Source organism: Suricata suricatta, chromosome 5 (genome assembly GCF_006229205.1).
Source record: "Suricata suricatta isolate VVHF042 chromosome 5, meerkat_22Aug2017_6uvM2_HiC, whole genome shotgun sequence".
NCBI classification, from domain to species: Eukaryota; Metazoa; Chordata; class Mammalia; order Carnivora; family Herpestidae; genus Suricata; species Suricata suricatta.
Genome location: NC_043704.1, coordinates 3772271 through 3787087, shown reverse-complemented (window position 1 = coordinate 3787087; position 14817 = coordinate 3772271). Strand labels below are relative to the sequence as shown.

The 14817-nt window shown below is 53.1% G+C and overlaps 3 protein-coding genes across 7 annotated transcripts in view; 1 reads left to right on the top strand and 2 right to left on the bottom strand.

The window, feature by feature from the left end:
* Positions 1-14817, bottom strand: part of LOC115292548 (zinc finger protein 420-like) — an 88301-nt gene that overhangs the window by 29211 nt on the left and 44273 nt on the right. The window lies entirely within an intron of this gene.
* On the bottom strand, positions 4669-12116 carry LOC115291418 (acrosin-like). 5 transcript variants are annotated; one of them, XM_029938868.1, is made up of 2 exons: positions 11869-12116; positions 4669-6195 (listed from the first exon to the last, which is right to left on the bottom strand). In XM_029938868.1, exon 2 carries the CDS (start codon positions 5836-5838, stop codon positions 5194-5196), a length of 645 nt encoding a protein of 214 aa, XP_029794728.1. In that variant the 5' UTR covers positions 5839-6195; positions 11869-12116; the 3' UTR covers positions 4669-5193. The 5 variants fall into 5 exon arrangements, with proteins under 5 accessions (XP_029794728.1, XP_029794729.1, XP_029794730.1 ...); XM_029938869.1 differs by having other exon boundaries at positions 4669-6060; XM_029938870.1 differs by having other exon boundaries at positions 5843-7446.
* On the top strand, positions 8347-8678 carry LOC115291423 (keratin-associated protein 12-1-like). The gene has a single exon (XM_029938876.1). The coding sequence runs from the start codon at positions 8347-8349 to the stop codon at positions 8605-8607; it is 261 nt and encodes an 86-aa protein (XP_029794736.1). The 3' UTR covers positions 8608-8678.

Genomic DNA, 14817 nt, shown 5'->3' with positions numbered 1-14817 from the left:
TCCGATACTCACGTGATAGATGCTCTGTGAGCCTTTATGCGAGTGCGAAGCGCTAACCTGTAAACAGGGGAAACCTGCGGTCGGTCGGGGGGGTTCCTGTGTGTCCTGGCGGTGCAGATTCTCCTTCGGGAACCGGGGCCCCCCGACCCTGGAGCTCACAGTCGTGGGGTCTGCGTACACAGACCCCCGCGTGGGTCATCGGTGCAACAGTAAGTAGGGATCCTCCTATTTTCCATCTGTTGGTTTCGGGCTCATGTTTACTACCTATTCTGGCCGCGGTGCCATAAAAAGGCTGATGTGGGAAAAGCAAAGGCAGGAAACACACATAAAATTAAATTTTCTTATAACCTACAGCCCATTGATAAACACCTGAGGCTGGCCGAATATATAACATTTGTCCGGGGACTCCTTGCAGTCTTTTTTCTTTATGTTTATTTATTTTTGAGAGAGACAGCACAAGCAGGGGAGGGGCCGAGAGACAAAGAGAGCGAGAATCCCAAGCAGGCTCCTGGATGTCAGCTATCAGCACACAGTTCCACTCAGGCTCCAAATCCCAGAAAGCACGAGATCAGGAGATCAAGAGTTGGATGCTTAATCGACTGAGCACCCCAGGTGCCCCGGAGTTAAACTTCCCTACTGTCACGGGGCGTCTGGGGGGCTCTGACAGCTGAGTGTCCAACTTCGGCTCAGGTCATGATCTCGCGGCTCATGAGTTTAAGCCCCACATCAGGCTCTGTGCTGATGGCTCAGAGCCTGGAGCTGCTTCAGCTTGTGTGTCTCCCTCTCTCTCTCTCTGTTTCTTTTAAGTAAATAAAACATTTTTTTTAAATTTAAGCTTCCCTACTGTCTTAATGCTAATGCTTTGCTAGAGGGAAAACAACCTCCGCGTGACATGAGTCAGGACTCTAGTGATCTGTGAGTCTTCTTTAGCATGTGAACATCTCACTGGAAATTTCCCCTTGCTTCTACCTCCCCACGTATGTAACCACTCTCTCCCTCCAGTCCTGGGCCAGCTCTTCCTGTCCCCATGCTCTGTCCCCGTGCTTTAATGAAACCACCGTTTTGCACCCAAGACGTTTCAGGAATTCTTTCTTGGTCGTCGGCTGCGGACCCCACCGCCCCTCCCAAACCACCTCAGAGCCCACCGATGTGGAGCGTCTGCTGGCGTTCTAGAGGACGGTGTGCCTCTGCATGAGATGTCCCCTCCAAACTGGCCAACAGCCACATCACGCTGTTCTGGGCATCAGGATGTGATGCAACCAATGGCTCCCGTGGCCACGTGCCCACTCACCCACCCCTCTGCTGAACACTGAGCCCCCTGATCTATACTGCAGGTCATACTTGGAAGCAAATGCTCTGTGAACGCAGAGACCGTAGCTCTGTCTGAGGTCCTGTGGGCGGAATCCCATGTCTATTTTTGCTAAACCTATGATTGCCTCCCCCAGTGTCTGGGGTCGTCAGCACGGCCCCTGTGGCTGTTGGTCTCCTTGATGGACCGTGGCCTCTCAAGGACTCAGTGCTGGTGTCTGGCTGGGAGGCCGAGCCCTCTGCAGCAGGGGCGGCCGGGCCAGTCTCCGTACAAGGAAGCTATCGGGTAAGCATCCAACTCTTGACCTCTGCTCAGGTCATGATCTCATGGTTCCCGAGGTCGAGCCCTGCGTCAGGCTCTGCACTGACAGTGTGGAGCCTGCTCGGCATTCTCTCTCTCTTCTCTCTGCCCCTCCCTGTCTCTCAAAATAAAAAAAAAATTTTTTTTAAATTAAAGGCTGTTTATAGCAGTTCCTTCTACCCAGGTTATCTTGTCTGGTTATCGAGAAAAAAACACACAAGGCAAAAGGCAAAAATCCCATTAGCAGACAGAACAGGTAACACGGCCAGACACGGCCGAGACCCCAGAATTATCAGGCCAGGAATTCGGAACTACTGTGACGTACACGCTAAGGGCTCCAATAGGTAAAGCAGACCACACGTGAGAGCAGACAGGCAAACGTAAACGGAGGGATGGAAATCCTAAGGGAGAAGCAGAAGGAAGTACTAGAGATAAAGCCCCCCGTGGCAGAAATGAAGGATGCGTCCGATGGGCCTCCTCGTGGACAGGACATGGCTGAGCAAGCCACGTCTGAGCGGGAGGACGTAGCCCCGGAAACCTGCAGAACTGAAAGGCAAAGGCAACGAAGACAAAACCCAGGACAGAGCACCCAAGGGGTGCGGGACAAAAAGGAAGGTGGCACCTCCGCGCGGTGGGTGCCGGAGGAGAAGAGGGAGAGAAAGCTGCAGGAACGGGCCTGACACAGCAGCGGCCTAGAATTCCCTGAATGGACGACGGAACCAAACCCCAGCCTGGGAGGCTCTGAGGACACCAGCAGCTCAGTGCAAAGCTCCTGTGCGCCCGGGCACAGCACCGCCACATGGCAGAGGATCAGAGAGAAAGAGACCGTCCTGGAAACAGCCACAGAAAAGAGCACCTCGCCCACACAGGACCAGAGACGACATGCCATCAGCTTCTCTCCACAAGCCGTGCGAGCACCAAGAGTGAATTTTTAAAGGGTTGAGAGGGAAAAACCCATCGCCCAAGAACCCTGTATCCTGCAAAATTATCCTTCAAAAGGGAAGGGAAAATAAAGATTTTCTCAGAAAAACGAATACTGAGGGATCTTCTGCTTTGCAAGAAGGTCTTTTTTTTTTTAATGTTTATTTATTTTTGAGAGAGAGAGAGAGAACACGCAGGGGAGGAACAGAGAGGGAGACACAGAATCCAAAGCAGGCTCCAGGCTCTGAGCCAGCTGTCAGCACAGAGCCCGACACGGGGCCCAAACCCACGGACCCAGAGATCATGACCTCAGCCGAAGCTGGATGCTCAACCACCTGAGCCACCCATGTGCCCCTGTAAAGCTGTTTGTATTTACCTTCTTTCTAGAATAATTTCTAGAGCCATTTCCCCCCTCCTGTCCACCCAGGTTTCTCTCTGTTCTCATAATCCCTGGCTTGAAGAAATTTTCTGAATATTTTTGGTAGTGTGTGTCTGCTCTGAATCTCTCAGTTTTTGTTGATCTAAAAAAGTGTTTATTTCCCTTTAATTTTTAAAGACGCTTTCTTAACATTTCAAAGGGTTGACAGATTTTCCTTTTAGTATTTTAAAGATGTCATTCCATTATCTTTTGAATTGTATAATTTCTTTCTCTTTTATGGAGAGAGAGAGCACACAAGTGGGAGCAGGGAGAGGGGCGAGGGAGGAAGAGAGAGAGAATATCAAGTAGTCTGGACGCTCAGTGCAGAGCCTGATGCAGGGCTCCACCTCACAACTCTGGGATCATGACCTGATCCCAGATGCTTAACTGACTGAGCCTCCCAGGTGCCCCTAAATTGTATAATTTTTAACTAGACTCTGAAGAAATTATCACATTGGTTCTCCATAGACCTTGTCTTTTTCACGTGGATGCCTTGAGGATTTCCTTTCTCTTTTGGTTTTATAGTCACACCTTTAATGATGTGTCCAAGTCACTATCTTTTGCAGGAATTGTGAACTGCTATGTTTATCCTTCTTGCAGAGCTCTGAGCTTTGGGGATCTATAATCTTATGTCTTTCATTATTTTTAGAAAGTTAATGGCAAATATTTAAAAATGAAATATTTCTTCTGCCTTATTCTCTCCTATTTTCCTGGGAAATTAATTACATGCATTAGTGATGATTTAATAGTGTCCTAGTATTCTTTGATGCTTCTTTTTTTTTTCCTTTACTACCTTTTTGTGTTTTAATTTGGCAACGTCGATTTATTTGTCTTCAAATTCAATGATTGCGCACTTGGCTGTGTCAAGTCTACTGATGAGCCGATGGAAGGAACTCATTTTTGATGTCATATTTTGGTTTTTACATGATGTTTGACTCTTTTGTATAGTGCCCGTTTCTCTGATGAAATTCTCCATCTGTTCATATTACCCTTGATTTATGGTCTGTGTTTTGCCCTTGATTATTTAACATATCAACCTTACTAGTTTGCTTATTTATTTACTTGAAGCCTAATAAGCCCCACATCTTTCAATGCTTTAGTTCATCTCGAATGTAACTGTTATTCTAATATTTATCATCCCCATGCTGTTATTTATGAATTTCCCACATGTGTTCACCCCCCTAATCATTTCCCACATCTCTTAACCTCTCTTACATAATTGCCACTTTTTGACTCTTTTTGTTGCATTCTGGATGTTTCCTTCGGATCTGTCTTCTGATTTCTCTAGTTCCCTCTTCAACTAAATCCACTCTTCTGTTTAACTTGTTCCACAAAATTTTTAATTTTCATGACTCAACTTTTTATTTTGAGAAGTTTTGTTTCCCTCAAGTCTGTTTGTTTCTTCCATTTTAGTAGACTCTCACTCTCCTCATATTTATAGTTATTTTATTTCTTTAAACAGATTAACTTGGAGTTTTTCTCTTAGAGTTACCATGTTGTATGTTAGAGTCCCCAAAACTCATTTGTCTTATAACTGGATGTTTGTAACGTTGACACCCTTCACCCACTTACCTGCCCCCTGCCCCTCCCTTTGGAATTCCTTTTTTTTTTTTTTTATTTTGATTCCACCTATAAGTGAGATCATATAGGACAGTTGACTCTTGAACAACATGGGTCTGAACTGCATGGAGTTTTAAAAAATACAGTACAATACTATAAATATATTTTCTCCTCCTTATGATTTTTAAAAAACATTTTCTTTTCTCTATTTTATTGTATGCATATATAGCATGTGATACATTGACATACAAGACATATGCTTATCGACTATGTTACCAGTAAGGATTTTGGTCAACAGTAGGCTATTAGTTAAGTTTTCAGGGAGTCAAAAGCTATATGTGAATTTTTGACTTGCGAGGGGTCAGTACCCAGACCCCCACATTGTTCAAGGGTCCACTGTGTTTGCCTTTCTCTGTCTGACTTATTTTGCTCATTGTGGTTATTTTCATGTTTTGGTCTGATTGCTTTGACATCCGGGTAACTCTGAAGTCTGGTTCTATTGATTGCTCTGTCTCTTGACAATGGATTGATCTTTTTTCCTTTTTTGTATGTTGTCAAATGTTAGATTGAACATCAGATATCCTGGGTTAATTGAAATGGACATAAACAGTGTTTCTTCCTGGAAATGGGGGAGTCTCTTCTCTCAGGCCATCAGTGTAGTGGGGGTGAGTTTTGATCAGCCCGCTCAGATATTGACCTGGATTTGGAGATCCTTGTTCTTCTGATGATCTTCAAGATACTTATTCAGATTCCTTCGTGATGGGCTTTCGGTGCCGGGTGCTTGGGGCGAGGGCTCGGGGTGCAGTGTTCTTGCTCTGCCCTCTGTCTCCAGCAGCCCGTGTGCCCAGCCCATGAGGGGACCCGACATGTGCCTGCCTCCCCCGGTGATGGCGGTGCCCCTGCAGCTGTGCGGGCCAGGCTGGGTAGGGGCAGGGCTCTGTTGTCCTGGCCCTGGGTCAGTCTTGAGCCTGCCTGCAGGCCTGGGTCCTGGAGGGTGAGGCTTTCCCACTTCCTGCTGCTCCTCCGCGAGATGGCCAGACTCCACCTTGTCGCAGGAGAGGGTTTGTGGGAGTTTCCCCGCCCTCCCTGTTGTGGCGATCCTCGAAGGCAGACCATCAGACCCGGGGCCCAGGCCCCCTTTCAGTGGGTAGTTGATTCCCTGATAAACAGTGTGAGTCTCGGGTGCTGTGGTTGTGGATGGCATCGCCCCCCTGAGCCCTCGAAGGACCCTCCCCTCCAGCTGAGCTGGTGCAAAGGGGCGACTGTGCTCATGGCTTGTGTATGCCTTTGAGGAAAGCACTTCAAAATGTGTGAAGATAAAACGGGACATGCTGTATCGGGAAGGCGCGGTTTATTTGGCTCACACGGGCTTGGTTCCCTGCTGGAGGCAGAGAAGGGCCTCCCAGAGGAGACAAGCAGGGTCACAGAGGGATCCGGATCGTCTTGCTACTCATCAGGAACTCATCCGAAATGTTCTTCACCTGCCACATGCAGAGCTGGGGGCCCTGGGAAGACGTGGTCCAGGATGGGCACAGGCATGGCCCTCTCTGCCCTGGAGCAGCGGGTAGGAGACCCGTGGTCAGAGGCAGCACGGGGAGCTGAAGCAGACGGGCCTGCAGACCAGGGTGGGGCAGGAAGGCTGGCAGCTCCCAGACGACTGGCAGGAGGGCTGGTAGCACCTGGAGGACTGGCAGGAGGGCACACACACAGGCTTGCAGCTCACGGGCACGCACACAGTGGGTCTACAGCTCACAGGCACGCACACGGGCTTGCAGCTCACGGGCACTCAGCAGGACGCCTGGCAGCCCGGGGAGCAGCTGGTGTGGCACATGTCGGCATGGGGCTGGCCTGGTGTCGGGAGGGAGGAGGCAGTGATGTCCGGACGGCCTTTATACGGGGCCGTGGGCGACTGGGCGACCCTGGGGCACAGCTGCAGACTTCCTCGTCGCCGCCTCCACCTCGTCTCCCCAACACCTGCTTGTACGGGGACGCCCTCCCCTGCGTCACACACCACCGTAAGCACGTATAGCTTAGAGGCCGGTTTCTGTAAACAGGATGTCCTGGTGTGACCTGACGCGGGGTCTGTGTATTTCCCCAGGCCACTCCTGTGCCCACAGCGCTGCTGGTTCGACTCCGCACCGTGTCCTTTACTCCTTTCTGCCGTCGGTGGAGACCTCGGGGCGATGGCGTACTTTGAGCTTTTATTTCGCACAGGAAAACATTAAAGTACTGGGAAGCAGAGAAGTCAGTGGGACAAATCTGGCCCGATGCCCGTTTTGTAAATAAAGTTTTATTGGCAACAGCCAAGCTCATTTGCTTACGTGCTATCTAGGGTTTGCTCTATGGTGCGAAGTGGTCACTGCACAGCCTGAAATATTTACTATCCTCCCTTCTAGAAGGTGACTGACTTCTGCCTTACAGTAGTCTTTGTAATAATTGATTTGTTTGTGCAACAAACATATACTTTGAGCTGGCCCTAGACATGTCCCAGCCTCACGAGCCTTCCGGGACAATGAGTAACGAGTGCATAAAAATCAGTGTGTGAAATAATTACAGAGAGGGCGAGTCCCAGAAAGGAAAGCAGGCCCAGCAGGTGGAGAGTGGCAGGGGTGCGGTGGGAGGTTTGGGGGCCCCTGTGTGGGGGTGATGCGGGGCTGACGCCTGGGTGATGCGGAGGGGTCGGGAGGCGGTGTTCCATGTGGTGGCAGCATGGGGGCATTGAGGGCACTGCTGCAGAGGTGGGGGTGCTCTGGGGGCAGCGGGGAGTTTGCGGTGTGGGCACTCAGCCACAGGCGCACAGCCTCAGACCGCGCAGCTGGAGGTCGAAGAAGAAAGACAGTGTCAACTTGAAGACATATCAGTAGGAATCGTCCAATCCGCAGAAGAGAGAGCAGAATTAAGAAAAATGAAGAGGGTCCACAGGACAGTTTTGGGAAGTCTGACAACAAGGAATTTCAACACAAGAAGGAGAAGAGAATATTGAAGCATAAGGGTGTTTTGAATACATAATGGACAAACCATCCAAATTTGATTTAAAAAAAAATTCTAACAGATCCCAAGCACCTCAGAAAACCCCCAATGCCCCAGCACAACTGGGCACAATGGTGAGCACCGCAGACTCCGGAGTGAAACCAGCTGGCTCAGACCTGCTGCGGCACTGCAGGGAGAACGTGCACCCAGCCGAGGCCCTTCGAACTCACTGCACATCCGTGCATGTGGTCCCACCCACCCCCAACGGTGGCATGGGCGGATCACTAATCAGTTATGAGACTATCCCCACAGGACGCTTAGCACGGTGCCCGGCACAGCCCCTCGTTACTGCTGTTGCAACGACGTGGGCACCGCTCTCCCTGAGGAGGAGCCCGGCCACCTGGCTCCGGCCCACTGGGAAGACCCTCTGGATCGCGGAGTTTCCAAGTCAGAACAGGACCCCCCCCCCCCCCCCGCGCCCAGTCTGGCGAGTAGGACGGTGCTTGTGCGGACAGGGTGCAGGGGATGTAAACTTGGGGGGGACCTTGAACATCCTGAGGTGGAGTCCCCTGTCCTTGCAGACGGCCCTTTGCCATCCAACCTGGGCTCTGAGTCCAGAAATCGCAGGGCCACTGAGTCACGGTGAGCCTCGGGGCTGAGACGGAGCTTCCTGACCCGAGTCACTTCCAGCAGAGCCTCCAGGAAGAGATGCACACAGGAGGAAGAGGAGGAGAGCCAGGCCCCCGGGAGGAAGGCCCCCGTGTGGCTTGTTGCCAAGACGTCACAGCCCGGGTATAAAGGCCGCCTAGGGATGGATGCTCCAGACCAGCCCCGTCCTCCCCCGAGTCCACTCCAGCGCCTAGTCACCATGTGCCACACCAGCTGTTCCACCAGCTGCCAGCTGGCCTGCTGTGTGCCCATCCCCTGCCAGGTGTCCTGCTGTGTGCCCATCCCCTGCCAGGTGTCCTGCTGTGTGCCCAGCCCCTGCCAGCCAGCCTGCTGCATGCCCGTGAGCTGCAAGCCCGTTGTGTGCGTGGGCCCCTCCTGCCAGTCCTCCGGGTGCTGCCGGCCCTCCTGCCCCACCCTGGTCCTCAGGCCTGCTCCCTGCGGCACCCCTAGCTGCTGCTAGCGCAAGGCCTCCTGGGACCCCCTCCGAGGGATCGGAAACAGCTGCTCTGTGAGCTACCAGGCAGACGTTGTCCACTGCAGACCTTCCAGACCCGCCCAGACCACCTCACAGCCAAGCCCTTGATCCCCTCTAGTCAAGCAGAGTCACCCCCAGGGTCCCCTGACCCGAGCCAGGTCGCCCACACAGCACCCAGCCTGACTGATGCGTGTGCCCTGGCTCTGCAGCCGCCAGCAGTGAGGTCTAACAAATCCCAGAGCGCGTGTGAAGCCCACCCGAGCGTGAGTGGTGTCGTCCTTCAGGGCCTTCCCTAAACCGCTTCCTCCAGGGGTTCTGGAAAGTTCCTTCTGCAGAGAAGCCGCAGGTTACCAGGTGGCCGTGCCTGGGGGACTGGCCATCAAAGGTGGCCTGTTGGGCACGTGGGCACTGCGGCTCAGCCTGATGGCCCCTGGGCTTCCTTGTGTCCCTTGAACACAGGTCAGTTCTTACTCTGGTCTGCGTGGGACCGAGGATGACCTCTAACTTTGTGATCTGACCCCTTTTAGATTAAAAGTCCCCTGCTCAGCAATTGATATGCAAGCCCACTCTGTTCCAAAGGTTAAAACCATCTGCTCCGGAGCAGAGTTCAGCTCCTCCTGCAAACGTCAGGGGGCACAGGGCCCAGAACCGGTGACCACGGCCCTACAGGCTTCCTAGACGGGGCCAACGGAGAGTCTCGCAAGGGCAGACATCCTGGATGAGCCGGCTGGGTGTGTGTCACCCCGGCGGGCTGGGAGAAGGGTGCGTGTCACCTGGGGACCTGGGAGAAGGGTGCGTGTCACCCTGGGGGTCTGGGGGACGGGCAGAGGGGGAGCCACCACAGAAGAAGACGCCACGGGAGGCAGGACCCAGTGCTGCGAGCTTGGAGCGTGGAGCAGGGAGCTCAGAGCAGGAGGTGGCGCTAGCGCCTGGGAGGGAAGGGAACCGTTTCCTCGCGGACCCAGCCTGCCACGCGTTGGTGCCACCCTGTGAGACCCACTCTGGCCTCCGGCCTTGGAGCCCCGTGATAGCGCGCTGCCTTAGCCACGCATGCTCGGTCTATCTGGGGGCCACCCACCGCGTGCTCCGGCGCAGGGCCTGTCCCGCCCCGACAACACACAGCTGTCCCAGGACGCGTGGGCCTCACCCCTGGGCTGTGAGCGGGGGCGCCCTGGGCACAGGCGGGAGACGCACACCGAGGGCACGGTCACCCGCACAGGGAAGCCGAGGCACACCCAGGTGCCAGGGGGAAGCTGTTTGGGAACCAAGCGGCAGTGTAAGGAACACCATCGAGGGGGTGTCCTTTCTGCAGCAGACGCATCTGGAATCTTCCGTCGTCGTGAGGTCATGGGGTAATAGAGGATGTGCAATTGGGAGGGGCTCCCAGAGCACCTGCTCCTCGCAGTTCTTCCTGATCCTCCGTCCCACGGGGGCCCCCGCCCCCGCCTGGCTCACTGTCACGGGCATCCCTCACTGTGTCAGGCCCTGGCCCTGCCCGCCCCTCCCTCCCTCCCTCCAGGACCCCGGGCCCCGGCGCCCCCCACCACCCACCAGGCAGGCCCTCCCGGTCTCCTCAGTGACGCCTGAAGGGGTGACCGTCTTGGTCTCAGGCCCCACGGGAGACGGGTGTCTGGCGTCGGAGCTGCCCACAGACGGGCCCCCGCCATCTGGAGGGGCCCAGACCTCTAGGTTGTCGCTGTGCCGTGGGCGGTGCCAAAGAGGCTTCCAAGTGTAAAGTGACCATCACCTCGACTCCCCCTCTCCTCGGGCAGCAGCAGCTGGCCATGTAGACCCTCCAGCCGGGAGCAGTCCTGCTGACCGTGTAGACACCCTGTCTGGGAGGAGTCCATCTGATCATATAGGCACCCTGTCCAAGAGCAGTCCAGCTGACTATGTAGACGCCCCGTCTGGGAGCAGTCTAGTCTGTCTGACTGTGTAGTTGTCTCATCTGGGAGCTGACCATGTAGACGCCCCTTCTGAGAGCAGTCTAGTCAGGCTGACCATGTAGACACCCCATCTAGGAGCAGTCCGGCTGACCATGTAGATGCCCCACCAGGAGCAGCTTGGCCTTGGGTGGCCGGCCACACCTTCTGCAGACTTTCCTGGGGAACCATCAGAAAGTCCCGGTGTTCTGTGCAGCGGGGCGGGGGCAGGGGCCAAGGCCCCCTCAGGGCACAAGCCTCCTGTACCCTCATTCACCTGCCAGGCTCTTCCCTGCGAGACGGGGGGGCTGCGGGGCGGGGAAGGGAAGCGGCGCGTGCTGATGGCGTCTGCGTGCACATCTCTCATCTTTCGGGGCTTTGAACATGGAATCATGTCTTTACTGCTTGCTGCCACCAGACAGAGCAAGCTGGGCCCCACTCAGGGGTCTCTGGGCTCAGAGGAGAGGAAACCACAAGCCATCTCTATTTCGTGACATTTTACTGGTTATCGCACTGGCCTTTGTCACCCGGACTACAAGGAGCCAACCCTACAGAAGAGGGCTGCAGGGAGCGGGGCACCCCGTTGAGGGGCCTGGGGGCCGTCTCTTTGCAGAAAGGGAAACCTCGAATGTCTGAGGGGTGGGAGTGGGGTTCTAGGGGCCCCTAGAGGGGCTGCAGGGCCTGAGGGAGGACATCTGTGCTCCGGAGCAAAGACGGCGGCTCTAGAGGCAGAACTTCGAACTGCTCAGCAGCAGGACTGGCCCGAGGCAGGGCCGCAGCAGGCGGGGTGCGAGCACACGGGGCAGCAGAGCAGGGCACGCAGGAGGAGGGTCTGCAGCAGGAGGGGACTAAGCAGGGGATGGACTCGGAGCACACAGGGGTGGAGCAGACGGGCTTGCAGCAGACAGGGGTGCAGCAGACGGGCTTGCAGCAGACAGGGGTGCAGCAGGCTCCCTGGCAGGGGGAGGAGGTGCAGCAGGAGGACTGGCAGCAGGAGGAGGTTGTGCAGGGGGAGTCCTCATAGCAGAAGGGCTCACAGCAGACAGGGGTGCAGCAGACAAGTTTGCAGCACACAGGGGTGCAGCAGACCGGGGCACAGCAGCCGGGGGGGCGCAGCAGGCCCTCCCCCCGTGCTGAGCCACATAGTGCCAGAGCTGAGTCCAAAGGCTGAACACCCAGCTGGGGTCCCGGAGAATCAGAGAATTGATTGGGTCTTTGGATATTAGAAAACACCCCAGGAGGAATCTGGAGTTTAGCACTGATTTTGGTTCAACCCCTCCCGGGCCTAGAAATAAAATGCCTAAAAGCGAAATCAGCAACTCACCCGTCACCGTGTGCAGCGTGTCACCTGTCACCATGTGCAGCATGTCGACGCCAGCTCTTCAAGCTCTCTGATCTGCTGTTTTATGATAATCTCAAACGTCTTGTAATTTACGAACCCAAGCAGCTCGCTGCCCTGGTAGCAATTTTCGAATTTCTCCATTTGCTGGGGAGTCAAGATGGCGGAGAGGAAGGGAGCCCTGTAAACTCCGTCTGCCCCATCGTTTGAACTGAGAAGGATATTACTCTCATCTGCAAAAGCGGAGGGGGAAAATACGGACTCCAGAAAGAATAGAGCCTCAAGGATGCATGAGTGAGTGAGTGCGAACTGGGGAGACCTGAAAACGGGCCAGTCCGGGAAGGACAGGGGAGGCGGGATCCCCAGCCCAACGCGGGGCAAGCGCGCAGAGCCCGAGAGACAAAGGGAAGAGACAGAGAGTCTGAACAGGCTCATAGTACTGTCTCTGGGGAAGAGGTATTGTCTCTGGGGAAGAGGTAAAGAACATTTGGCCACGCTTGGAGAGAGAATCCCACTCCATAGATAACTGCTGGGTGGCTGGAACCCCGAATCCGGGTGGTGCAAGGGAAGGAACAGCTTCCAGCCCTAAGCCATCTTGGAGGGGACAGCAGCAGTGGCGGCGGCGGCGCGGCGAGAAGCAGCCGCAGTAGTGGCCCTGGTGGCTGCACCGCGGTTGCGCACTTTGAGAGGCGCCCGTGGCAGCATGCCGCGGTGCGGTGAGAGGCGGCAGCAGCGGCGCCCTGGCAGCAGCTGCGCCAGGGGCGCACGCATATCGAACTTGGTTTTGGGAACAGGACCACGTACCTCATTTCCACGGTGCATCTCGCCCCCTGCATTGGCTGTGCGAATCCCGAATCCAGGGTGCCCACAGGAAAAAATAGGGCCCACACCTTCACGAACCCCGACAGAGAGTCAGTGGCAGGTGGAGGCCTGGGCATGCGCCTAGGCTGCAGGAGCTCCCAGCTCATTTCCAGCAGTGCACAGCGCCTTGAGCAACAGCTACCCGAAGCCAAGAGAGACTCAATTTTTTTTTTTTCTCCTTCCCCCATTGCAATGGCAATCCTGGCTGGGGGTGAGGACTCCTCATCTGCGTCTGTGAAGGTGCGCACCTCACCTACTGCTGCTCATTTCGCCTCAGGCAGGGGTACCTGCAATCCTTGCCTGGGCCAAGACAAACTTATTCCTCCCCCTAAGAAGCCAGCCACCAAAACAAATATATTTCATCTGTGGTAGCGCAAACGTGCATGGACTGGAACTTTGAACCGAGGCAGGTCTGGAAAATACAACTCGGCTCAACTGTGGCCCAAGGAGATCGGACTCATTAGAGTGGACTACAGTGCCTAGTTCAGCAGAGCTTGGCAAGCCGCCATTCTAATCTTCATAGACACCAAGATGGAGCCTCTGAGAGCAGCCTCCGAGACCTACCACATCAAACCAAGCCTATCCACAAGGGGGAGCTGTTGCTTTTTTTTTTCTTTCTCCACTTTTTTTCATACGTATTTGTTATTATTACCTTTTTTTTCTTTTTCTTTACTTAACTCTTTTAAATTTTTACTCCTTATTTTCCTTTCTCCTTTCTCCCTTACTTTTTCACCTTCTTGCAACCCAGATATATTCTCCTGTATCTCATCCTTACCTCTCTCCCCTAAACTGGTCATACACTTTTAAACGGTCTACTGTCCTTTGTTGTCTCCGACCCCCTTCTATATTTTTTTATTCTTATTTTTCTTTATTCTCTTTTCTTCTTCCTCTTTTCTTTTTATTTTCTCTTCTTCTTGTCTCTTTCCTTTCCATTTTCTATCTTTTCTTTCCCCCTTTTTATGTGTTTCTTTGCTTGATTTGTCTGTGTGTATCTGTGCTTCTATTCCCTCTGTGTGTGTATGTCTGTTTTCCTTCCTAGGACTGCACCAAGAAGCAAGCCAAAGTGTGCGAAAAGGCGAGTCCCAAATATTGCAGAGTAGGGAAATAAAATACAAGCACAACAAGAGAAACCGAGAGACACCATTGAGAGAACATTCCCTGAAACGACAGACCCTGGACAGTCAATAAGACTCTTTTAACAGAGAAATATTAATTGGTGCACAGTGCACAACGAGCTTTCTAAAGGTGACAAGAGACACAAAACTATCAAAAATGACAAAACGAAGAAATTCTCACCTAAAGAACTTCCAGGAGGAAGTCATAGCCACAGAACTGCTTAAGGTAGACCTAGACAACATATCAGATCAAGAATTTAAAAAGCTTGTCATAAGATTAATCGCTGGGGTTGAGGAAAGCATCAAAGAATCAACTGATAAGTTAAAAAAGGCTATAGGTGAGGTGAATAACAAACTGGAGGCAGCCACCTCAAGGATTGACGAGGCAGAGAGAAGAATAGGTGAATTAGAAGATATAGTTATAGCAAAAGAGGAAGCTGAAAAAAAAGAGAGAAAAATTGATCCAGGAGCAGGAAAGGAGAATTCGAGGTCTGAGTGATACCATCTAACGGAACAACATCTGGCTCATAGAAATTCCTGAAAAGGAAGACAGAGAGTTGTTACAGACCTATCTAATGAAACTTGGCAGGCCAGGAAGGAATGGCAGGAAATCTTCAATGCGATGAGCAGAAAAAATATGCAGCCAAGAATCCTCTACTCAGCAAGCCTGTCTTTCAAAATAGAAGGAGAGATAAAGGTTTTCCCAAATAAACAAAAATTGAGAGAATTCATGACCACCAAACCAGCCCTACAAGAAATCCTAAGAGGGACTCTATGAGGGAATGACAGCAAAGAATACAAGGTGCCAAAGACACCACTATAAACATGAATTCTAGGGAGAACACAATGACTCTAAACCCACATTTTTCGATAATAACATGGTATGTAAATGGACTGAATGCACCAACCAAACGACACAGGGTAGCAGAATGGATAAAAAAAACAAAACCCATCTATG